Source organism: Rhinolophus sinicus, linkage group LG02, assembly GCF_036562045.2.
Source record: "Rhinolophus sinicus isolate RSC01 linkage group LG02, ASM3656204v1, whole genome shotgun sequence".
Taxonomy (NCBI): domain Eukaryota; kingdom Metazoa; phylum Chordata; class Mammalia; order Chiroptera; family Rhinolophidae; genus Rhinolophus; species Rhinolophus sinicus.
This window is the reverse complement of record NC_133752.1, coordinates 138,086,792-138,113,545: the sequence shown is the minus strand read 5'-3', so window position 1 is coordinate 138,113,545 and position 26,754 is coordinate 138,086,792. Positions and strand designations below refer to the sequence as shown.

Below are 26,754 nucleotides of genomic sequence, written 5' to 3'. Positions count from 1 at the left end.
CCGGAAGACCTGAAGAGGCGGGGTCTTCTGGAGTTTGGGAGTTGGGCGCCGACGCGCTTCCTGCCTTTGCTGTGAGTGCAGGCCTTGGAGCCTAGCTCCTTCCAAATAGGGTCCGAAGTGAGGTTTGGACAAGGCTGAAGAGAATCCCGGTCGTGGTTGGGACGCCCACTAGGCCCGCTTCCCGAGCGTGGCCGGGGTAGCCCTGAGATTTTTTAACCCAAGGAGTGAAACTGGCCAGCTGACCCTGCCTGTCAGGTAGGACACTCAGAGCCGACCTTAGGCTCTCACGTTCACACACTATTAATGGATTTCCTTTGACTGAATCACCCTTCTAGAGGCCGAATTGAGATCATCTGTATTTGTAGCCCTTAAATTTTCCCATCCCAAGTGGGGGGTCTCACGGATGTATACATACATCTGTTAAAACTTACCAAATAGTACACTTTTATGTATGTGCAACTTGTTGTATATGTCAGTTATACCTCAACGTTCTTACCGAAGACAAAAAAGCCTTTCTTATCCCAAAGACAAGTTCAAAGGGTAAAAGGATCAAACTAATTCAGTTCATCCACTGTTTACCTGGCTAATTAATGTATGCCAGACACAAGGCTAAGCTTAGGACATCCGTCTTAGGAGATGGTCAGATTTTATTTTAATATGTACCTAATAGCAGAGGCTGTGGAACCAGACAGGTATGTGCTGTATTTTTGGTTCCAACACTTCCTTCTGAGAGACATTGGTGAATTAATGTCTCAAATCCTGGATTTCCTTGTCGAGAAATAAAGCTAATACAACCTAACTGACTCTAGGTAGGTAGTACAAGCTCAATAGATGGTAGCTCTTATCATTTATTTCAAACAAACCACAGTAGTATTTGTCAGCAGTACTTTTTAGGCTTAACAGCATATACTGAAAAAAACCCACGAATTGTCTAATGATGGCCTAGTAAATTCCTGTCTGGTTCCTAGTAAAGGACAGTTCTTTCCGAGACAATCTGTGGTTACCCTTTTCCTTTAATGTGTGTCCTTTAAGAAACCCAAGAAACCCTGCATCATATGGAAATTACTAAACTCAGACTGTACCAATTTTTAAACAGAACCTGAAAAAAACTGACATGTGGTATATAAAAAAGCATGCCTGCGAGACCTGCCTTCTTTAAATAGATTAAATTCTTAGAGAGCAAGTGAATTTCTATTTTATAAGTTAACCATGTATTAGAACTTTGCCCCCTCTCCCAAAAATACATATTCACACCGTATTTTAAATTAGAGAAAAGCTCACTTTCAGCTAGTCCAAATTGACTGCATCTTCCCCAACATACCAGGCCAAGGCCTTTGAATAGACACCTGGCACCAGAAAAGACAAAAAAAACTTACGAAAATGTCTTGTTATGCCATAACTTAGCATTACTAATGCTTTAGAAAGGTGAATCATAAACTGCATTGAGAAAACCTTTTTAACCTAAGTTACGAATTTGTATAAAAGCAGTTCTAACAGAATAGTTAAATGACTTTGGTATATTTAAAAATCCTTAATTCATTCTCACATTCATACATTCGAGTGTGCCCTCTATGATAGGCGCTGTGCTCAGTATACAAGCATAAATGAAACCAAACTACAGAGTTCAGGAAACTTTAACCCTTGATGGAGGGACAAGGCTTACGAGTTAAACTGGACATTGCTTCTGCGCCCTCACAGAGCTGGAAGGAGCCTGTGGAACTGGAGGCACAGTGGATACCACTGAATACCTGACAGAAAGCAGGCTGCTTCTCCATCTCACAGGCATACTACACTATGGACACCATCCAGTGGGGCCCCTGCATTCAGGCCTCTCACGGAACCCCTGATCTCCATAATCAGTAAGGACTACGAAGACTTCTGGGATTCAGATGGTTGACCCCATGTTGCCCAGCCCCTAAATAGTGGGAACTTTTAAGACAAAGATGAAAGGAACAAGCAAAAGAACGTAAGTTCCCAGCTGCTCAAAAAAAAAAAGCCCACAGCTGGCTGCTGTTATGAATAATCCCCAGAAGTGCATCAAGTGAATTGAAGCCAAGTGTGCAAAAAAGACATGAAGGTAGACAGGGCCTACTGATCCCCTTTCCCCAAATTACACTCAATAAAAACAGTTCTCAGATACTGCTCTTTCCTAGTTTTCCTCCTATCTCTCTGACTGCATTTTGTACCCTGCACATGGAATTGCCTGTCACTCTGTCCAAGTCCGGCTAATTCTACTTTTTAAGTATTACTAGACTATGCATATTTCACCTTTGCTTGATGTAAAACCTGAAGTTGCACATGCCCTTTTACCCAGAAATTCTGCTTCTAGGTATATTCCCTGCTTGGGTAAACTCTCTTATTTTTGCATGCTGGGAAACATAGAAGGATGTACATAACAGGACTAACTGGGATGGCAAAAAGGAACAACCATATAAAATTCAATGACAGAAGAATGTATGAATAACTGGTTCATTTATGAAATATAATACTGTACACCAGTGTTTTTCAAACTTCTTAGTCTTGTGATCCCCTTACACTCTTAGAAATTACAGTATTTGTCATATCAGAAATTAAAACAATTTTTTAAAAAAGTTTGTCACTATAAAAAGATTAATTACGTCTACATTATTTTTATTTTAAAAAAACTATTTCCCAAATCAAAATATAATTTACTGAAAACAATGGCATTTTTTGCATGTTTTTTAAAATGTCAAATCTGCTTTTGCTTCTTTAGTATCTGTAGTCACAATTCAGTACATTCTGTCTTTGGACTGAAAAAAATTAATGGCAGATGACATTAACTAAGCACATAGTTTATATGCTATATCCTCTCATTTAATCCTTATAACATCCCAATGAGGTAAGTATTATTATTATACGATTATAAAGATGATGTAAGAGAGTGAAGGAAGGAAGGATAAGTAACTTGCCAAAGACCACCACATAACTGGTTGATTACATAGTGATGATTCTAACCAAGATGCTCTTACTCACCACGCTGTATTAAACTTGAGTATAGCATCACACAATTCGGTATTCAACAATGAATTGATAATGATGAACTCAAATTTACATCTAAAACTCACCAGAGACTAAATCTATGCTAATAATTTATTTCAACTTAGTAGTTGGGAAAAAGTGATGCTTAATGAGTGTTATGGACTGCGTTGTGTCCCCCCAAAAATTCATATGATAAAGTGTACCTTAGTCTATTCAGGCTGCCATAACAAAATACTAGACACTGGGTAATCTATACATAACAGAAATTTATTTTTCACACTGAAGGCTGGAAAGCCCAACATGAAGATGTCAGCAGATTTGACATCTGGTAAAGGCCCTCTTCCTAGAAGGACTATATGCTCCTTTTAATCACTTTTTACTTGCTGCTTCCAAAAACCGCAACAGGTGAAGGAATAGATTGATGATATCCAGGTAGAGGTTAATGGCGGCTAATACATACTCTTCAGGTGAGAGCCTATGCATCAGTGAGTGTGTGTCATAGATAATGAATCCACAGAAAAGAAGGGCTCCTACAGCAGCCACGACCAATTCCATTGTCTCACTGTAAAAAAATAACTGTATGCAAGAGATTAAAGTAACAAGTTTATATTTAAGAACAGTATTAAGAATAATTAAGTTACTTTCTCTTAAGTTACATATGCTAAGCTACATACTTAATAATGCTGTACAACTCTGAATACAAATATTAAAAGCAGAAAAAGGCAAAGCAGGTCCACCCTCATTTCTGTTGGATGAAAGGATGAGTCAATGGCTATCTCCCTTTCTATTAAATTATCCACTTGACTTTGAACAGTAGCATTCCAAATATAAACTACTTAAAAAAATTTTTTTCAGAATTATATGTGCCACTTTGATATTAGCAATTATAAATGAGGACCTCCTCTTTCTGTGTAATTTATCTAACTCATTTATTAATTCATCTTTCTTTGAATCAATAATATTGATTAACATAAAACCTTGCTTTTTCAAAAGATAATTTTATAATTATTCTATATACAAATGTTGTTAATTATAACTAAGTGTTCTATCAGAAGAGTACACCTCTTACAGCTTTTTGAGATTATTTATATAGACATGGCCAGAATTATATTTCAAGTTTTCATTCAAAAATAACTCACCTTCAAGATTCCTGACAAGCACAAAATCCATAAAACAGCAAATAGTCTATAAAAACAAAGTGTTAATAATTTAGAATATTGTTCCTTACAAAAACCTTTGTGAACCCATCCAACATTTTCTGAAGAAATAAAAATCCATCCTAATAGTTGTCAAAGAATAATTGAAATGTAAGAATTTATAAACATACAATGAATACCGTAAAATACCCAGAAATTGAAAGACTAGGTGTACAAAACTAGTTGAGTGTCATTTTTGAAGTTTTCAATTGGAATACATTGAAAATATTGATAAAAGTACTGTATTTTATTCTGATATGTTATAGAAATTATATACATATATTTGCCATTGCTATAATTCTATCAGTTACCATTCATTCATAACGTGAACACACACACACGTATAATTATATGACAAAAGGCACCTAAGAAGTCAGTCCTTTGTTATCAAATATGAAACTTGGGAGCCTGAATACCTGCTGCTTTAGGACACAATTACAGGAGCCAAATTTACGCTCCCAACTTAAATAAAAACCAGACAATATATGAATGAAACAATAGTTTTCAGATACGGAGAGCAAGCAGCACAGAACAGTGATTCCTGAGATAAGGGAAACAAAGGAGGTGAACTCAACAACTAATCCGGCTAGAGAGTGTTTCTAGGCTACAGAGTAGGGACAGGAACCCGTGTGGAGCCTTGTAGTCTCCCTGAGTCTGAGGAGATAAAAATTCAGAGTTGGGAGAGGCCGAAGTTCCTTTGCAGGGCATAGGTCCAGAGAGAAGAGAGCTATACAGAGAGCTAGTAGCTCTGATGACATGCAGAAGGTTTCCCTCAAGTCTTTAGCTGAGTATTGATCAATGCATACATGTGAGGACGTGACAAAGGCTGAGAAAGAACCACCATAGAGAAGCAGGCCATACAATCCTCAGGTCACACAGGGCCAGGAATAGTTCACATTCACACCAGCAGAGTGGAAAGACCTCCTTAGACATGAAAGCTTTTGAGTAGTCCTGAGAAGGGTACTATCATAGTAGTGGGGCCAAATTAACCTTAAACTAAAAATTATTCTGGATCCGCCTAACAGCGCTTAAAAATAAGCCTGCAAGGAACTTAGCTACTTCCTAGAAGAAAGCCAAAATATTTAAAGGAAAAGAAAAAATGCAATAGAAACTAATTCAGAAATGACACAGAAATAGAATTAGTAAACAATGACATTTAGAAATATATTCCATATGTTCAAGGAGGTAGAACAAAGCATCATCAGAGGAGAGAAATGAAAGTGATATATGTGTGTGTGTGTGTGTATATATATATATATATATACATACATACATACACGGTATTTATTTTTCAGAGTTGACATTCAATATTATTTTATATTAATATGTTTCAGGTGTACAGCATAGTGGTTACACATTTATGTAACTTTACAAAGTGATCCTTCTGATAAATCTAGTACCCACCTAGCACCATACATAGTTACTACAATTACTGACTATGCTGCACTTTATATCCCTGTGACTATTTTGTAACTACCAATTGTACTTCTTCCTCTCTTCACCTTTTCACCCAGCTCTCACTTCCTCCCAGAAATACATATATTTTTAAAAGACAGAAATTGAACTGAATTTCCATAGATAAAAAATGTTAAATAAGAAATAACAGATTAGACATTACAAAAGAAAACAATTACTGAACTTGAAAATAGCAGCAGAAACTAAACAAAATGAATCACACAGAGAAAAAGACAGAAGAAAAAAATGGACAAAGCATCAGTGAACTGGAAAAACGTCAAGAAATCTAACATATATGTAATTGGAGTCTCAACGGAGAGGAGAAAGGGGAAAACACAAAAAATTTTAAGAAATAATGGCCAAAAATGTCTCAAATTTGATGAAAACTTTAAACTGACATATCCATGAATCAGAAGAAACATAAAAAAAACAAGGAATATCATAATCAAATTACTGAAACTGATAATCAAATAATTGAGAAAATGTTACAGTTAGCTAGGGGATAAAAGACATATTATGTACAGAGGAACAATGATAAGATAGCAGACTTTTTGTCAGAAACTACACAAGCCGAATGCAGTGGAGTCACATCTTTTAAAGTACTAAAAGCAAGGGAAAAAACCCCAAACCTAGAATCCTATACCCAGCTAAAATAACTTTCAAAAACAAAGGTAAAGATTTTTTTCAAACATAGAAACCAACAGACCAGCACTTCAAGAAATTTTAAAAGAAAATCCCTCAGGCAGAAGGAAAATATTAGATGGAAATTTAGGTCAACACAAAGAAATGTAGAACAACAGAAATGGTAAATATGTGGACGAACATAAGATGATCTATTTTTTAAATCTCTTTAAAAGGTAATTTAATGTTTAACGCAAAATTAGCAACACTGTATTATGAGGTTTATAACATGTAGAACTAAAAGTTATGGTACAAAGGTAGGGGAGAGTACATACAAGTGTACTATACATGAAATTTATTATTTGAAGATAGACTATGATAATTAAAACACATATGCCATAAAACCTAGAGCAACCTCTATTTTAAAAATCGATAGCTATTATCCAATAAAAGATGAATGGGAAAGGGAGCAGTTTGAGACTGGGATGGGAAGAAGCAGCAAAGAGTAAATCTTCATATATACCACACAAATATGTATGGAACACTTCCCCCACCCCCAAATAAGGAAATGGAAAAAAAATGTTAGCTCTTCCTAAATCAAACAGCATTCTAATAAAACTATTTATGCATCTTGCACAATTATCAGTGTTGACTAACCAACTATATTTTATCCCAATAGAGATATCTGGTAATCAAGATTACCAGAAAAAAAAAAGAGGAAAGAAAATTTTGCAAGAGTAGACTTTTGTAAATTTTTAATGTTGTAACAAGAAAAACAGAAAGTGGTTGGGTGATTATGTACCAATAAGCAGCCACTGTGAGCTTAGAAAAGAGTCTATGCATTCTTATCAGGTGAGGGTAACACAGTACCATTATCCTGATATAAAAAAGGATCATTCCATGTGCTTATTAGTTTGAAGAATCCTAGATAGATCAAAAAGGCTTTAAGGTTCATGCAGACATCACCAACACCTTGCTTTCACTACCAAGATGTGGATGGTCTTGGTAACATTTATGTTACGACAAAGACCTAAGTAATTTAGGCAAATTCCATACCATTCATAAAGTGTCCAAGCCTAGCCTCGCTAAAAACTCTTATTTTTTTTATTTTTGTGGCATTCACTTCCCTTTCAATATAGAGGGGAAGCAAATGACTCAAAGGCACTTTCTATCTCCTTGTTCTAGGAGAGTAAGGCCTGGCACTAGAACTCAAAGAGATGATTTTTCATTACCCACTTTAAAAGGAAGTATCCAAAGCTAATAGTACAGCTCTTAAAACTACCTATAATATTAAGATATCGATCATAGCCAGGAATATATAACTTACCCTGCTCCAAATTTGCTGAAATCTCTCTTAGATTGTAGCGTATATACAGTCAAACCAAGGAATACTGCAGTAGTCAGTACAAAAGCTTGCAGAATAATATATACATCATAGAAAGTAACTGTAAAATTAAAAGGATTAAAAATGCATATAAATATACTCAATATAAAACAGGTTTTTTCTAGGATTTAACAGCAATGCTTTATTCTCTCCTATACTACTTGCCAATAAAAACAGTTATGAAAAGACTCCTTATTCAGCCTTGAATAGTGCCATAGTAAAACCACATCCACAATGCAATAAATAGGCTCCAAAATATTCATTCATACAAAATAAGGAGGTCACATTATTATGAAGTTAAAGAACTGACTGGAGAGATAAAACACAGCTAGCCAGTTAGGAGTTTTGGGGATATGGTGAAATGATTCTCACCTAATCCCTGTAACCAGCTGCAGTGTATCACCATTTGTGGTGACTGTCCATTATGGCTGAAATATCAATAGGGATGAATCAGTCCTGTGGCTAGCTGAGAAGTCCTGGATAGTACGCAGTGATTATAGTAATCACCTAGTTAACTGCACCCAGTTCATCAGCCCAAATCAAAGAAATTGGGCAAGAAAAATACTGGGGCTGTCTGGTGTTGTCTGCCATTCACCAACCCTTGGTGTACATTATTGGGGTTTTACCAAATATATACCAAATTCCCTTCCATTATTTTAAAATTACCTTCCAGACTGACTATGGCTATTACGTTTTAAGACAATGATGAATTATAATGTCTTTAAAAGAAGTTAAATGCTTTGAACCCAAAACCAAGTAAGTGATTTTTAAGGAATCCAAGATCTTTCTATTCCTAAATGCTACATGATTGGAATTTCTCTATTTATGCCATTACAGGATTGGGAAGGTGAATGCAGAAAAGATATGACATGAAATCACTTTTGCTTGTCAGTAATTAGGTGGAATCAATCAGATTAGGTGGAAAAGATAATTAATGAGGAAAATGATGTTCTCAGATTATCCCATCTATGTATTTTTACTTCCAATAACTCTGAAATAAATCTCTCTCCTACATCCTTACAAATGGTGGGAGCAGCGGCGGGCAGAGATGGACTTGATAATAACGTTAATAGTAAGTAATATTAATAGATAATACTAACAATAAGTAAATATCAGTGATACTTCATTCCTATGTTAAGAAATGTCAATCCTATTTATTTTAGTAGTTATTGTTTACTTATATACTGATTCTTTTATAAAAGGAAGAGGTGGATTACCAAACAATGCATAGATTCAACAAAACTGGCACAGAAAGATTTAAAAAGTACTGACAGAATAGAAAGAGATAAATATATTAACCATAAGGATTAACAATTTCCTATTAAATGTAATAGCTAATGCTGACCTTTTCGATACCCCAGATTAATCATTTTGAGAAAATCAGAATTTTGATTGTTAATAAATCATGAAATGTTTTACCTGAGGCATTACATAAGGTACATCAAGTAATTATAACAGACACTTCCTTTCAAACACATATTTAACACCAAATACAAAACAGGAATTCCTACTGTTTCTTGTGGGGCCATTTGATAAAATATGAGGATATAATAATAAAGCATAGTTCAATGCAGGTGTTCAAGAGACTGAGTTCGTCATTAAAGTACATGGCTCAAAACATATGTTATCAGCTCCTTTAAGATCCATTAAAATTAGGGAAAAAATTAGCTATGGTTGTCTTATTTTTACAAATAAACACAAATGAGTGTTGTTCTCCCTTCCTATTGTTTTTCTAATTCTTTTCCACTTCCTCTAAACTCAGTTGAACTATGTAAAGTATAAACATTTAAGTTTTGCTTATATTTTTAGAAATTCTTTATTCTATGCCATATTTTTGAAATAAGACATTCCATGATGTTAAGCTTTAGTCCCAAACACCTTTTTACCCAGAATATTTATCCACATCAAAAAGTAACTGTAACATATAGAAGCACAATTAAGGCTTACCAACAAAGGCCACACTGAGAGCTTCCGACAATGTCTAGGAAAAAGAAATTGATATTACATAGATGCACATTCAATTTATACTATGTATACATGTTCTAATTTCTACAAATTCAATGTGATTCCATATGCATGATCTCATTTTAGCTTCAGAGCAGCCTTGTGAAAAATACATGGAAAGATAAGTCCTCCTTAAACTCTAACTAGATTTTTCATATCTGTAACAGGAATATTATAGAAATGATACAGAAAATTCTATTTTTCTCACTGTATAATGTAAATAAAAATGAAATTGCAAATCATGTGCACATTTATAAAAACCTAAATATCTCACACAGGAATATTAAATATTTATTTTGAATTACTAATTATTAGTTTAATATTAAACATTTAGATAATACTTTGGTATGGCAGAGTCCTGAAACTGTCTCCCAATATTTAATCTCTCTTCCCTAGTACAGAATTTTTACCTGGACAAATAACTGCTCAGATAAACATTACATTTTTTAGTATCCCTTGCCGTTAGATCTGGCCATAGGACTATATTTTAGCCAATAGAATGTGAGCAGAGATGTGTATCACTTCTTCAAGCAAAGAGGTGTGCTCTCCCGTTTCTCTTTGCATTGTTTAAAAATAACTGGAAATAGTGGTGAGCATCTTACACCATGCAACACTTTAGGAATGTCTGAACACAGCAGGTGCCTGGGCCCTTAACAACTTCATTATATGTCATTTTTTACATGAAAGAGAAGTAAACCATCTTGTTTAAGCCATTGTTATTTTGTCATTGTTTAAACCATGTCACAAGTAGCTGAACTCATACCCTAAACAAAAGGTTTAGGGATAGTGAGCTTTATCCTTCAGCTTCTCTTTCCCCTTAATTATATATCTTTATTTTGTTTTATATGGTTACTCTAGATTTTATCAACGATCTGATGGACCATATCATAAAAGCAAAGCCAGAAGTAACAGCAGTGGCTGTATAATCATACTCCTGGTAGAAGTACTTCCTATAAACCTCCCCTACCTGAAACCAACAAATCATCAGAACCAGAGCAAAAATGGTACTAGAAATTATACATACAGAGGCACTGAAGCCACTGCCACATTTTATCATATTATTGTTGGTAGTGTCAGGGAGATGGTAGCATAAGATGATGGAAATATTTTTTCTGAACAATAGAATTATACTACATTCCTGATATTTGTGACATGATTTTAGGTAAGAAATCCTACCCCATACTCAAATATCTGAAGGAAAAAGAACAGTATAAACAGGAGAAATGGTAAGACTAGGAAAATGTAATACCACCCCCAAATAATGCCCCCTTTAAATGTGTGTATACACACACGCATGCACATACAGGTCGCCTAGGGCAAGGTAAGATCCATCTCCTTTCTAATTTTGGTGGAGTAGGACAAAATAACCTAGTATCAGAGATCTCTGAATAATCTAAAATGCATTTTACACACTTCCTTATTTGTTAAACCATTTTTAGGTATGCGCATGATCAATCGTTGTAGTAGTAAGTGACCATCTTGCCCATAAGTATATGGCTGATGCTTTTCTTGTGCATCCTCTCCCTGCTGGTCCATACTGTCTTCCCACACAGAAATCAACTAGTCTTTCTGAAAGGAGACTTGCTATATAGAGTTGACGCTGTTTCCTTTTGTACTTCCTCCTTCTCTTCTAGGACACAGCTGACTGGGACAGAAGTTGACATCTAACTAAAGGTTGCCAACCCATATATTGGCTATCCAATCTACAATTTACAATGACCTGTGCCATTAATTAGCGGTGTCAATCAGATTCTTTCTCACTTAGAAATCTAAACTCAGAGAATGAAGCAATGGTAGCAGGAGCTAAAGCTAAGAGGTTAATGAACCATCTGAGGTCCACAATGGGCCATATAAAAACCGAAGACAGCAAAGGGGAAAACTATGTGTAAGGACAGCTGTGAGGTGGAGGAGATGTAATGAAAGGGAGAGGAGACCACAAACTCGTGCTGTTAAATTTCCTTATATAGCATCATTTCTAGAATCTTCCTCTAGTTCACTTTCTTCTTGAGGCCTGGTAGGTTTGAGTTGGTGGGTTCTAAAGCTCATATCCTTAAAATAAACTGCTACTTGAGATAACTTCGGGTAGGGTGTTAATACCTGGCAAACAGAAGAACCTAAGATTTAAATGAATAATTTTTCCTATAATTGAAACTTCCAAAGTCATGAGCTTTTCTTTCATCATATTAACATGAACTTATTTTCAGAATTCATAAACTTTAAAGCATTTTAATCTGATAAATAGCATTTTCAATCTTATTTGACTATAAATATTGTTAATATTATTTTGGAATGTTTTGAAGTAAATTTTCAGGTCAGAACCCAAATCATACTGGATATGAGAATGGGAAAAATAATTTATAAAACATATAACTTGAGCCTTACCAACTCATTCTGGTCATATTCTAAGACTGAGTTTTTATAGGTAGTAGTTTGGGTTTTAATTTTCACAAACATCTCAACAAACATGACTTAAAGTTGAGTTCTCCCAACTATGATTTTGAAACAAATTAGTAAAGCATAAAGCACATCAATTGGACAAAATGGTCCTTTAAAAGAACAGAGTCTTAAGATAAAAATAACACTCAGAAGTTAATCATAAACATTTCAATTTAAGGCCTATGAAATTAAGGCCACAATATAATTTTTTCCCAAGAAAAGCACAGAATATCAGGAGTAGAAAGTATCACAGGGATAATCTACTTTAATATTTTCATTTTACATATGAGAAAACGTAGGTACAGAAAAGCTAAATGCCCTGCCAAATGACACATTACCAGACAGTGGCAAAGCCAGGTCATGTGATTCCAATTCATTATTTTTTCCACTGTATAATATTGACAGAAAAAACTTTGAAACTGACAAAGTTTAAAAATTCTTAGAGTAGATTACAAATAATTTCCTAAAATATTCAATTTTTTTAAAAAAGCTCAATTTTTTTTTCAGTTATATTATATACATTCAATTAAATAAATACAACTCGGGAATAAATGTTAAAGAAATAGACATTGTCAAAGTACTCACAAATCCAAAAAGCAGGTACAGGTTAAGGGGATGCTTATGTCTGTTTAAAGTCAACGCTAAAAGGAAACCCAAAGATCCCATGGCAAACACCAAAATTAAGGCAGGACTGAAAGACATAAAATTAAAAGCAGTTTCAAGTTTAAAAATAGCATAAACAGTATTATTCAGTTTAATAAAATTTGTCTATTTTATGTGTTTATGAAAGTACAGAAAAATAAAATCTAGAAGGACCCAGACCATACTGTCAAAAGAAATTATTTTTCCACCTGGGAAATTTGAGGAGGAGCAGCAGGACAAAGAAAAGAGACCACAATGAATGGGGAAGACTTTTCCTTTTTTACTTCATGAACATCTATCATATTTGAATAAGTTTTGCAATTAGCATACTGCTTTTTAACTAAAATACAATAAAGAAAAGCTATTAAATAATAAAAAGAAATTTATACCTAACTACTTTTTTAAGGTATTTACTATATAGCTGTAATTTAAATTAAAGACCCAAATAGCAAACTAATAGTTCAAGACTCCCCTTCTGCAGGGAGAGGGAAGATAGAAATTGTCTACTCCTCAGAAAATATTCATTATTTTTCCTTTTCTTAATATAAAGAATCTACATTACTTTCAGTCATGGAAATAATTATTTTGGAGGTCAGATCTTAAACAAATGTGGGATGAATTATATGGAGTTCTTCTGAAAACTTCAGTAAAATTATCCTGATCATGAGCCTATACTAAGATAAATTTAACACACATTTATTAACACGTTGCGTACGGATCACGAGAATCTTCACGAGGGATTTAAACCCCTCCGTACGCAACGTGTTAAGTACCTTTATTTTCAAGCACTCTCTTAGGCTTTGGGGACAGGGCATAAGTCTAATAAAAGCAAAAAAGTTTAAGGTTTACTAAAACTGCATACAGTAAAAATTCTTCATACTCTTGTAGGAGATAAACTGTAAGCTAAAAAGTTCAGAGATAAATAGCATGTTGTAGAACATTTTCATTATCAAAACAAAACTAATCTTATTTATGAGTTAATAATGAATCTTTTTACATTCTCAATCAAAAGTTAATAGAAAAAACTTTGCTTATTATATGTCCTTTTGATCATATGCAGTGACTGAAAATGATTCAGAATCATCTTACCTTCCATGTACAAATGTCCGTATAGACTCAAAGTATAAAACAAATGCAGTTGTCATTGTAGTTAAGAGAACTTGCAGAGAAAGGATGCTGTAGACTTTTCTTAGAAAGGCTAAATAAAAGAGAAAAAATTTACACATGACTATTTTCTTAAGCATTTATTATAGACCAGCAAGATCAAATTTCATCTTAGAAATACTAAATTTTATATATATTATTTCTTAAATCTTAATCCAAATTATGTAATCTGTAACTAGAATGTAAAAAAACAGAATGCTTCCAAAGAAATAAAAATTTGTAAGTGGTAACTATCTTCCAAGAAGTATGAACTTAAAAAAAAATTAAGTTAATGAGTCAAAATGTAAATGTTTTCATCAAAATAAAAATAAAGTACTAAGTGCATCTTTGAAAACAGCAGCATACAAAAAAAGATTAAAAACAGAACATTTTTAAAGAATGACTCTATCTTGAAACTGAGATGCAGGAATAGAAAGCATATAGTTACATATAAATTTAAAAAGAAATCTTAATTTCCAAGTAGTGCAAATATTTCCCTAAAATGAAACTCCCCCTTAAAAGGCAAACGATATATAAACTTACTTTCACTCACCTATTTTTATTTCTCACTTATACCGTGTTTCCCCCAAAATAAGACCTAGTCAGGCCATCAGCTCTAATGCATCTTTTGGAACAAAAATTAATATAAGACCCATTCTTATTTTAATATAAGATCGGTCTTACATTAATTTTTGCTCCAAAAGACACATTAGAGCTGATTGTCCAGCTATGTCTTATTTTGGGGGAAATAGGGTACAATGGAATATTATTCAGCCTTAAAAAGGAAGGAAATACTGACACATTCCACAACACGAATCGACCCTGGAAATATGCTAATTTAAACAGCCAGTCACACAAAGAGAAATACTGTGTGATTCCAGTTATATGAGGTATCTGGAATGGCCAAATTCATAGAAACAGAAGGTAGAAAGATAGTTGCCAGGGGTTGGAGGGAAGGGGAAATGGAAAGTGGTTTGATGGGTATAGAGTTTCAGCTGGGCAAGATGAAAAAATTCTGGAGGCTGGCTGCACAATAATGTGAAAATACTTAACACGACTGTAGTATCCTTAAATATGGTTAAGATGGTAAATTTTGTGTTAATGTGTATCTTACCACAATTTAAATTTTTTAAAATTCAAAACAAAAACAGCTCACTGGGTAAAATAATTCTAAAATTCAATTCCAGAAATATAGATGCTAGAGATCAAGATTCTTAGTGCATCAGATCTTCCTAATTACTTTTCCAGATCAAGTTCCAGCTGCCCAGCCACGGTGAAAATGTGGGGCAGCTTCTGTGATCAACTGGTTGAACTGGAGCGTTCCACTTATGTGAAACTGAGTATTTTAAATTCTGAGTAATTTCTGCCCACTGGATATTGCATAATAACTTAAAATAGGGCATTCTGATTGACTTAGCGTCCATTTCCAGCAACTGCTTCAATAATACGCAAACCTATGTTGAGTTCCAGGTCCTGCAGAGAGAGAATAGTGAGCAAGATAGAATCCTTGCCCTTACAAGTCTCACAATTCAGCAAAGGAGACAAGTAAACAGAAAATTAAAATGCGTTCACACGCCCTAAAGCAGAAACATCCAAGTATTTAACTGTACGTCACAATAGTCACACAAACTTATTTTCACCGAAAAAACAACCCTTAGTTCCTTTTTATTTAAAGATGCCAAATTAAGGCAGCTAAGGTTTTCATCGGTCCCTTCCTACACCGCAGACGACAGTTAGAGCAGTAGGGGCTCCAGTTTCGATTGCCGAGCGCAGAGCTAGGAGACCACCAGGCCTCGCGGCAGCGGCGCTCGCCCTCTGAGTCCCTGCGGAGGGGAGGGCGCGCTTTCTCCAAACTCCCGAAGGAAGGCGCTCTTCCCCGGAGCCCGGATAGTGGGGAGGAGACGGAAGGAGACGAGGTGGGTCTACCCCAGAAGACCCGCGCTATCACTCCGAGCCCCGCCCGGAAGGTGCCCTCCCTCTGAAGCCGGAAATCCGCCTCCCGGGGCCGAGCGCGGCAGGGCCCAGCCGGAGTGGCTGGGACGACATACCCATTCGGATGTGCAAGCTGGCAGAGGCCACGCAGCTGCCATAATTGAAGTCGTCCTCGATCGAAGAGCGGGGATAGCGGGGGTCAGAGTCGGCCATGTCGGCAACCGAAACCCCAGTTCCCCTGCCGAAGGAGAACGACGACACAGATCTCAACGGCGTTCAGCCCACTTCCGCATAAAGCAACGCAGCCGGAACTAGCCGAACTACTTACGCGGAGCGAAGCCAAGCTCATCGATGATCTCTGCTCAGAAATAAAGTTAGGCTGAGAAAAAAGATTACTTCCGGTTAGGGTAGGAGCGCTGGTGAATTATGTTCTCAGCATCACCTGAAGTGAAACTTTTCTCAGATTTTCTTCAACAAGCTTTTTAAAACTTACTGCTTGGAGAGTCACTAAAAGCGAAAGAAGCAAAGTCCCATCTATCCATCCGTTCTACAAAACTTCATATACTTCAATAATCACACGGGTTACATTTTTATGCAATTTTAAAAAACAATATCGATAATCCTTACATTTAGTGAGCACTTTTTATAAACTGCGCCTTCTGAATGAGAATGCTTAATCATGAAAGCTAATTAGAAGCCAACCAGAGAAGAGTGGAATGATGTGGGTAGATTCCCAAGGGACCAACATTTGCAAAGGGGGAGGGGGAAGCAAAGCTCAGTGGGAGTAAGATACAGATGGCAAAGAAGATGCTAGCCAGATAAACAAAGGCTAGATCACTTTATGCCAAATTTAGAATACATTAGAGAGTGTCCTGACCAAAGGCAGGGAAGGGGATATTGTATTAATCTAAAGGAAATGATGGCAAATCCTATGGATTAGTAAATATTCATAATATTGTTGTCGTTCTAGTTGAGTTGTAAATATAACCAGAGTAATGTCATCCCGGGGTCTGTTGTAATTTTTTGGATGAGTTTACTTTGATCAATCCATATTTGCCCAGTCCCCACTTTAATCAAAACACTTAGTAAATGGAACTCAGAGTAGCTGTGGAACTGTCTATTTTGAAACTATTTTTTTATTAGTTTCAGGTGTATAAAACAATGTACTAGTTAGACATTTATCATTTATATCCCTCAAAAAGTGATAACCCCCCTCCCAAATCTACTACCCCTCTGACATCGCACACAGCCATTACATTTCCACTGTCTGTATTCCTCAATGCTGTACTCCCCTTCTTGTAAATATACATATATATGTAAAATTATAGTTGATATTCATTATTGTTCAGCTTCAGCTTCAGGTGTACAGTGCAATGATCAGGCATCTATATCATCCCTGAGGTGGTCTCCTGAATGAGACAAGTTTCCACGGGATACCCTACAAAATCTTTACATTATTGATTACATTCCCCAAATTGACTTTCAGATCCCTGTGGCAATCTTGTAGTTACCGATTATGCTTTCTAATCCCCTCATCTTCCCCCTCATCCCCATCACCCCTCCCATCTAGCAACCCTCCGTTTTTCCTCTATGTCTTGAAACTAAACCTTTAAGCTTGATGTTATTGGAAGCTTTTGTCCAAAGAACTAACTTCACTTCCATAAATATGAGCCAAAAAATATTACTTTTATGATTTTACAGACATTTTACAAGCATATTACTTCAATATAAAGTCATAACCATAGAATTTATTATATAAGACAAACTAGAGTTGAACTGGGAACCCATCTTTTTATTGACTAAAAACAGCATTAGCAAAGTTTGCGTCTTACCAATTCCAAAACAATAAATTCCAGATGGATTGTGAAATGTGAAAGACAAAACAAAAAAACATTGAGATGATATAGTACCTTGCATCATGATTGATACAAAGATGACTATGACCCCCACCATACCCCAATCCTCAACAAGCTCCTGGGGAAATTTTTTTAAAAGGGGGGGGGGAATTATGACAGAAATAAGTATTGAGTGTTTTGGAACCAAGAAAGAAATAATTAACTTTGGGAAATTGTAAATAGTTTCACAGAGTTTTAGTTTGCTAGGGCTGCCATAACAAATTACTGCCAACTGGGTGGCTTAAAACAACAGACATTTCTCTCACAGTTCTGGAAGCCAAACGTCTGAAATCAAGGTCTCAGTAGGGCTCGTTCCTTCTGGAGGCTCTTAGGGATAATCTGTTCCATGTCTGTGTGGTAGCTCCTGGTGGTTGCCAATAATCCTTGAATTTCCTTGGCTTGTGGCTACATCACTCCAATCTCTGCCTTCATCATCACTAGGCCTTCTTCCCTCTGTGTTTCTGTGTTCAAATTTACCTTTTCCTATCAGGATACTAGTCATCAGATTAGGGTCCACCCTAATCCAGTATGACCCCATCTCAACTTGACTGCATCTGCAAAGACTTTATTTCCAATTAAGGTTACATTCAAATATACCAGGGGTTAGGACTTAAACATATATTTGCGGGGGGGGGGGGGGTACACAAGTCAACCCAGAACACAGGTGGTGACTTTTAATTTTGTCTTAAGGAATAACTTTACTAGGCAGGAGATACTAAAACAATCCAAACATGAAATAATACAGACAAATTGGAAAAGACCCAGACACATATGCAAGATATTACAGAAGAATAAGATTTGGTGACTTATTGGATATGGGAACCTAGCACAATGTCTGCCACAGTAGGTGCTCAGTAAATTTTCCTGAATATATTAATCAAGCATTCCCAGTTACTAAGAGTTCCCTTGGCCCATGTGACCAGAAAGAAGGAAAGTTGATTTTATAGAAAATGTTCAGTTTGGGACATGCTGATTTGAGATGAAAGCAAGAAATTGAAATAAAATTGTTCAATAAATACTAGAGACAGAGACAAAGTTGAGAAAGTAATGTATAGGGCAAGTTAGGGCTGAGGACACAAATATGACAGTGGTCCATGTAGAGATAATAGATGAAGAATGACATTATATGAAATCTCCAAGATCTGGAGTAAAACAAAAATCAAAGAATTCAGCCTGTGGGTGCACAGTATAAACCAGAAAAAGAGTCAGTTAAGAAAACAGAAGAAACAATCAGCAATGTATAATGAAAATACTGAGTATCATCAGAGAGGACAAAAAAAGTGCAAAAATTCAAGAAAGATGGTGTGATGAGGGACTAACACTAAGACTTAAACTATTTGATCGGAAAAAATTATTATTATTTTTACACCCAAATATGCTGAACATTTTCATATGTAAATTTGTTGCTCTATGCCATTATCAAGGCATCAGATTAAAATCCAAGCTTTTTTTCTTTCAAGAGTTCAAAACAATGGAATAAATTCAGTACAAGAAAATCAAGAAGAACTATGACCACTATGAAAGGCCAGAAGATGTGGATAAATAATTACCAAGTGTTTTTAGGACGTGAACTATGAAACCTGATGTTATGATATCATTGCTGGAATTTATGTGCATAGGTTGTGTTATGGACTAGAGTTTGTGTCCCTCCCAAATTTCACATGTTGAATCCCTATCCTCAGTTTGGCTGTTTTTGGAGATGGGACTTCTAAGGAAATAATTAAGGTTAAATGAGGTCCTAAGGGTGGGGCCCTGATCAGATAGGATTAGTGTCCTTATAAGAAAAAACTCAATAGTACATTCTCTCCCTCTCCTCTCCACCTCTCTGTCCCTCAGTGTGTGTGCACCTACTCAGGAAAGGCCATCTACAAGCCAGGAAAAGACCTCTCACCAGAAACTGAACCCTGCTGACATCTTGATCTTGAACTTGTAGCCTCCAAAACAGTGAGAAAATACATTTCTATTATTTAAATCACACAGTCTGGGATAGTTTATGTCATCCTGAACTCACTAGTACAGGATTTATTGGGTATATTTAATTAATAGCTAGGAAAAGAGAGCCAAGTCTTTGAGAGGGAAAATACACAAGATTTGTGCTTATAATATGACATGACAATGAGTTTTTGTTTTTGTTTCTTTTGCTTTTTTGTTTTTGTTTTTGTTCACTGGGGAACAGTGTGTTTTCCAGGACCCATCAGCTCCAAGTCAAGCCGCTGCCCTTCAATCTAGTTGTGGAGGGCACAGCTCAGCTCCAACTCCAGTGATTGTTCTCAATTTTACTTGGAGGGGGCGTAGCCCACCATTCTATGTGCGAATTGAACCAGCAACCTTGTTATTAAGAGCTCATTCTCTAACCAACTAAGCCATCCGGCTGCCCCAACAATGAGTTTTTTTGTAAGCATTTTTTTGTAAATATTTTTTCAACAAATATTGCATCCAGAGTTCTTAAGGTCAGTGTATGGAAGCGCCTGGAGAGAAATAGAGCCAGGCTCTCAGCCTTGCATAGGAATGGGTTCCTGTGGGAAACTACCAGCTCACCTTGTTCCCATGCCCGCTCAGACCATCTAGATGCCTCCCTCTTATGTAAACAGCTGGCTGTAAGCCACCTTTGTTCTGCCTGCTATTTAACTGTCGGGGTTGCTCCAGTGAGCACTGATGCTGTTCCCGTATCTCGACTGTCCGCCTTGAGAATATACCTGTGGTATGAACCCCTTACCTGTGGTTCCGTTGTCTTTTTTCGGCCTCACCAAATCCAAGAACCTTCCAGGAATCGAGCTCCTGAGTTATAGTCAGTAACAGTTTTGTCATCTGTGAAAATGCAGAAATTAGACTAAGATTTCTAAGCCCCTTTTCAGTCTCAAATTGCAAACAATCTGAATAAATATTTTACTGCAAGAGAAGAAATTTTGCCATGTTCTCAGTTTTTCACATGTTTGGGTTCTTCTAGGGGTAAATAAATGTTCGTTTCAAGAAATAGAACTAATATTGAAATTAGCATGAAAGCTCTTGGCTGAAAATGATTCAATTACAAAAATCAGACTTTTAAAGTCAATGAGAGCTATGCAAAAGTTATTATAGCAACACACCTGAGGTGAAAAGGGCCATGAAAATGATTTTAAAAGGAAACAGTCAAATGGGATCAACCATGAAAGTGTTGGAACAAATTATTTTCTATAGTTGAGGCTTTTCTAATCAGAGACAATACATGTCAACTTCAGAAAGTTTGGAAAACACAAAGTAAGAAAATAAAATCACCAATAATCCTTTTCATCAACCCTAAAAGAATAATTAAAATTTTAGTATATATCATGTTGTAAAATAATAGATTTTTAGAAAAATGTGTTTATATCTTAAATGGGTAGCAGTTGAGTTACAAGACAATGGAAGCCTAATATTCTTTAAAACACATACAGAGAGAGAGAGCGAACTGGAGGAATAATTATTGTATGTTATTTTCATGAGGTCATTTTGATGAACGCCTAGGAAACCATCCAATTTTCACTTTTTTAAATTACCAAGTAATATGCACTACAAATGTTCTCACCCCATTACTGATCTTTACCTTATCCCTGAACCCCAGGGCACCTATGACCCTCTATGGTATGGCTCAGGGGTAGGATGAGGCTTAATGATAGGATAGGTTAGTGATCTTTGTTTTGAAAATTATTTTTAAAACCAAAAAATCTACATCCCACAAACCAGGGTGTCCTTTGCACATTCATCCTTATGGATGCTGGCTAAATAGCTGCCACCAAGATAGTTGTCCCATATGTATTCAGAGCTGTTATCTGCCTCACCTGTTTTCTCTCTTACTTGTTCAGATTTCCGAGATTTTGATGCCTGTGCTTAGCCTGTGCTTGGCCACTAATAATACTGTAGACCTGTGCCATTGTCACCAGATAGCCTTCAGTGTTTCCCCAGCATCTCCATTTGTTAATCTTTGCAGTTCATAATTCTCTTCCCTCCAGATGGGATGGAAACACTTTTTTCTTCTCGTATCCAAAATTTGGGTGTGTGTGGGGGGGATTGCAATTGGAGAGGATTCCATGGCAAAAGACTAGGTCACATAGTGAAACAGTTTTGAGGTTTAACCACAGCCCTCTCTTTGCCAGAAAGCATGTATGCTGGGAGTGGGTGGGTAGGGTGCAGGGTAGGTTGTGGATTCTAGTACAGGCTCAGGATCATCTGGAACTTCACACTGTTTCTGACCATGCTACTAGAATCATTCTCTACTAACACTTACTTCTCTCAGGGGCTCAGTTGCCTCTCTCTGCAATCCAGTTTCCATGCCCATCTCACAGTCCACAGATATAGTTGTATACATTTGAACTCCAGTTTTCAACAGAGTTTAGTTTCCTTCCCATAGGTTTTATAGGCCCTCGACAAATCAGGGAATATCACCAAATATATGTTCACTGTATCACTTAGGATGTGGTTGGCTGAAAATAACGAGATTTCTGGCTTAAAAACTGGCTTAATAAGGTAATTTATGTCATTTAAGTCCACAAGCAAGACATTCTCCATGCAAAGAATCAATGAGCTACTTAATGATGTTATCACGAATCTGTTTTTTTCTCTCACTAGATCATGCGTGGGGATCACTTCATTCTAATACTGATCTGCATGTGGCTGCAAAGTGGTTCCAGAGACGGCCAGAACTGCCAACTGTTCCTATTCAGAGCCAGAGAAAGAGACATCCGAATGAAACTTGGTCCCTGTCAAGCCATGTGTTATTGCCATTTTCAGTCACATGCCAGCCTGAATCTCAAAGCATAGACCACTGCAATTTTAAATTTGGAGGCAGGGTAGACCTTAGCCAAGTGGGAAGAGCATACCAAGCAAGGGAATAGCAGGGGCAAAGGCTCCAATGTGGGACTCTCCTGGTGTGTTCAAGGACCAGCAAGGAGACAGTGTGGCTAATGCAGAATGAACAAGGAAACAATACCACAGGGTAACAGAGCAGAGGGGCAGCGGGAGTGGAAGGGGAAGAGAGAATTCAGACAGTATAAAGAGTTTGACTTTTACTCTGACTTTTGAACAGAGGAGAGACAAACTCACATTTGATTTCAAAGATCAATCTGGATGCAGTTTTGAGGAAAGCCTTTAGGAAGCAATAGTGAAAGCTTTTAGTGAGGGGACAACTATAGTACTTCAGACAAGATATGATGATGACTCAAACCTAGGGTGGCAGGGGAGATTGAAAAAAGTGTGAAATTCTAGATATAGTCTGAATACAGTCAACAGGATTTGCTGGTGGATTGAACGTGGGCTGTGGACAAACGGAGTCAAAGATGACTCTATAGCTTTTGGTTCGAGTAACTGGAAGGATTGAGTAACCTAGACAAGGAAAATGTAAGAGTAGGTTTGGGAGGCATGATCAAGAGTTCAATTTTGAACATGAGTCTGGAGTTTGAGAGAGAGAGAGAGAGAGGTCTGGGTTAAACATACAAGGTTGGACAATTATGTTCATGAACTCATCCTAGAAAAAGTGCTACATACCTCACTGCTGAATATCACTATGGTCACCTTTGAAGTGTTCCCCTTGGGAAGCTATGCACCGACACCAGTGCCTACTCCACCCTTCAAAGCAATTTTGGAACTCTTTTTCTGGAATGGCCATAAGGGCTGTCATCATATTACCCTTGATGCTCTGAATGTCATCAAATGTCTTCCTTTCAATATTTCCTTTATCTTCTTTCTTTTGTCTCACTGGGGGCCAGATCAGGTGAGTAGGGAGGGTATTCCAATACAATTATTTGTTTACTGGCTAAAAACTCCCTCACAAACAGTGCCGTGTGAGCTGGTGCATTGTCGTGATGCAAGAGCCATGAATTGTTATTGAAAAGTTCAAGTCGTCTAACCATTACACGCAGCCTTTTCAGCACTTCCAAATAGTAAGTTGGTTAACTGTTTGTCCAGTTGGCACAAATTCATGATGAGTAATCCCTCTGATATCAAAAAAGGTTAGCAACATCATCGCAACAAGTTTGCGAACTTAATTGTCACACCTCGTATATGGCAGTCCTAAGTAGTGGTTTTAGAGGCTCAACACTGGTCCAGATTACCAAGGGAGTGGGTGTAGACAGAGAGAAGAATCATGGACTGAGCCCTGGGGCACTCCAACCTTAAGAGTTAAGGGAGAAGAGGAGGGACACCAAAGAAAGCTGAAGAGTGCCTAGTGAAGTAAGTGAAAATGTAAGAAATTGTAGAAGACAAATGAAGAAAGTGTCCAAGAAGGACGTAGTGATCAACTTGTCAAAAACTATTGACAGGTCAAATAAAATGAGGATATTACATTTAGCAATGATGGGAACACAGGTGACTCTGAAGACAGCAATTTCAGTGGTGTCAGGTAGGAGGGGTGGTTCTAACTAGAGTGGGTTTAAGAGAAGAGGAAAAAAATTGGAGACTGTAAGAATATTCAACACTTTACTACAAAAGGGAGCTAAGAAATTGGGTGGTTGATAGAAGGGGGAAGTGGTATCAAAGAAGTTATTTTTTTGTTTTAAGGTGAGAAGAAATAACATCACATTTGTATAGTTATCGAATTGATCAGTAAAGAGTGAGAAATTGATGAGAGTGCCGAGAGCAAGGAGAACAGCTGCCATTGATGTTTTTGAGTAGGGGACAGGAAATAGGATCCAGTGCACAAGTGAAGAGATTAGGTTTAGATTGGAGCCTAGATAATACAGCTATGGAATAGCGGGCAGTGTTACGTTGGTACAGACGCTGGTAGGTAGGTCAACATGGTAGTGAGATTCTGTGGAAGTTTTCTCCTGAAGCATCAGTATTCTCAATAAACATTCTAATGGTCATCAGCAGAGCATGAAGATTGGGGAGAAGAGGATGGGAATTGAGGAGAAAAGAGAAGGCATAAAACAGTTGTCAAGGAGACCAAAAGAGTAAGTGGACTAAAGGCACATAGTGTAACTGCCTGGCAGCATAAAGGACCCACTTGAGAGTCATAGCTTTGATTTTAAATTAGTCAAATTAACAAGATTTTGTTTTTTTCACTCCAGCTACACTCAAGTGTATGAGTGCAGAGCCCCAAATTGGAAATTTGGATTTAATCAGGATGGTAGATTTGTCAAGACAGTTCAACAAAGTGAGAGATGAGCAGGAGAATGAGCAGATGCAAGGGAGGGATTATAATAGAGTCTGGACTTTATAGATAAGGAGACAAGTGAGGACATCAAGAGGGTGGGACCAGAGATGAGGTGGCAAGATTTTGGATTTGGTATCTTGGAGAGGCGGGGTGATTGTTGAGGTCAGAGTACTAGAGGGAATCCACTGCAAATACAGGAGGTGTGGTAGGAGAGTGGATTCATAATATAAAACAGAAAGTATGGATGAGGTGCAGTTATTGATAATGACAAGTTCCAGGGGATGATCCTGGGCATGAGTGATTGAAATAGGGTGGAGGATAAGATCACTGGAGGACAGGAGTTAAGGTACTGAGAGTCCAGGGGATTGCAAAGATCATCTATTCTACATATATTGTTAATCACCAAGAATTAAGACAGGATTAGTATCGAAAAGAATTATAGTAAGAAGGAGCTACATAGTCTAAAATTGAGGAGAAGGAACTGAGGTGGAGGGGGAGCAGAGAATGACAGCAACAGCGAAGTGTAGTGAGTGACACAGGGTGATGACATAGAATTCAACACTCAGAGGCAGTTTTAGGGAATAGGGAGAGAGCATGGTCTGGCACTAACTACCAACACTGAAAATACAAGAGATTTCACATAATCTATATAGAGTTCATATAATCTGGCTTTCACATAAAATTCTGGCTTCTTTGTAAATCAGAAAAATCTGGTCTTGCTGACTGCTTCACTCTCCCATAATGATTTCCTGGCTGCTGTATCTGACCTTGGTTCCTCTGTCCTAGCAATTCAAAAGCTACCTATTATTACTTAATCGTATCTTGCCTCCATTTCTCACTTTATTCAGGTAATCCCTTTGAGAGGTATAGAGCTTCTTAAGCGTGTACAGATTGACACTAAAATCTTAGCCATTTGAACAAAGGGATATAGAAACTCTTGCCCAAACAGTATTGCCTTTACCAATTGTCAAATATATGTTGTGGAATACTTTAGCTGAGAACAACTGGGAAATTCCGGAAGAGCACTAAATGATAGCATACCATCACGGTTGATCTCTAGGGGGCGTCATTCCCAAAGACTACAAATTTGAAGTTTCAAATAGGTGTTGATGTTTTTCAGTGAATAGTCACTGTACAGCCTTCCAGGCTTTAAGGTTGGGATTTTTCTCACCACTTTCAAAGCATCTCCTCTTTTTTATCAGAACATCTGTTTCATGCCTGCGGGGGGTGGATATTACAGCATACACGGTAGAAGATTTCAAAACAATGGCCAGTTTTACCTAACCTCCATGTTGAAAGCAAAATGAAGAAGGAAAAGGTGGTCTAACAATGTTTCATCAGTAAATCCCAGAGAGAAGAGAACACAGTAAAACCAAATAGCAGTATGTAGAATGGGCAGCAGCTTCGTGAAGAAAATGACCACAATTTTATTTTGCTTTGTTCTCTCGTGTTCATCTTTTCCATTAGTCACTTCATACATGCACATGTATCTGTTTAAATCCAGTAGAAGTTGGAAGGAAAATATGCCAAAACGTTTAGAGTGGTTGTTGGTTGTCTTTGGCTGAGTGGGGCTATGAGTGATTATTTTCTTCTTAATTTTTCTGTTTTTTCCAAGTGTTCCTTAATGTATTGGGTTTCTGACCAAAATAAAACGAAATAAACTTTTTAAAGAAGTAATGGCAGCTTTCATGTCCATCCACTCCAAGACACGGTCAGGCCAGGGCAGGCAGGCAGAGGGGGTGGCAGACTCTCCATTAGTTCTGCATCTGGTCTTTCTCCAGCTCTCACTCGTTGCTTTGTGTCGTCAGTCACGTCCCAATGCCAGAGGAATGAAAGGACTGCCCCAAATTTAAAGCCAACGTGAAGGAATCAGCGAGGCAGGGAGACCCCAAGGCAAGGCTGGGCGTCCCCGTGGACATCTCTGGGGAGTGGTGCTTTGCG

General features: G+C 37.1%; 1 protein-coding gene and 1 long non-coding RNA gene across 2 annotated transcripts; one reads left to right on the top strand and one right to left on the bottom strand.

Moving 5' to 3' along the window:
* Positions 1 to 117: 117 nt before the first annotated feature.
* LOC141570076 (uncharacterized) lies at positions 118 to 26,672 on the top strand. Its single transcript, XR_012493922.1, has 3 exons — positions 118 to 255; positions 19,545 to 19,652; positions 22,293 to 26,672. It is a non-coding gene; the product is annotated as an uncharacterized LOC141570076 (long non-coding RNA).
* On the bottom strand, positions 3,247 to 16,136 carry TMBIM4 (transmembrane BAX inhibitor motif containing 4). Its single transcript, XM_019732441.2, has 7 exons — positions 15,930 to 16,136; positions 13,828 to 13,936; positions 12,682 to 12,787; positions 9,604 to 9,637; positions 7,600 to 7,717; positions 4,140 to 4,185; positions 3,247 to 3,576 (listed from the first exon to the last, which is right to left on the bottom strand). The coding sequence occupies exons 1-7, from the start codon at positions 16,024 to 16,026 to the stop codon at positions 3,370 to 3,372; spliced, it is 717 nt and encodes a 238-aa protein (XP_019588000.1). The 5' UTR covers positions 16,027 to 16,136; the 3' UTR covers positions 3,247 to 3,369.
* Positions 26,673 to 26,754: the final 82 nt, after the last annotated feature.

What these genes read in the sequence shown, in the direction of transcription:
- TMBIM4 (XM_019732441.2), bottom strand. Translation starts at nt 16,026, where the DNA reads ATGGCCGACTCTGACCCCCGCTATCCCCGCTCTTCGATCGAGGACGAC. An exon ending in CAGCTTGCACATCCGAATGG is followed by an intron (nt 13,937 to 15,929) that starts GTATGTCGTCCC and finishes TCTTTTATTTAG; the next exon opens with CCTTTCTAAGAAAAGTCTAC. An exon ending in TGTACCTGCTTTTTGGATTT is followed by an intron (nt 9,638 to 12,681) that starts GTGAGTACTTTG and finishes TCTTTTTCCTAG; the next exon opens with ACATTGTCGGAAGCTCTCAG.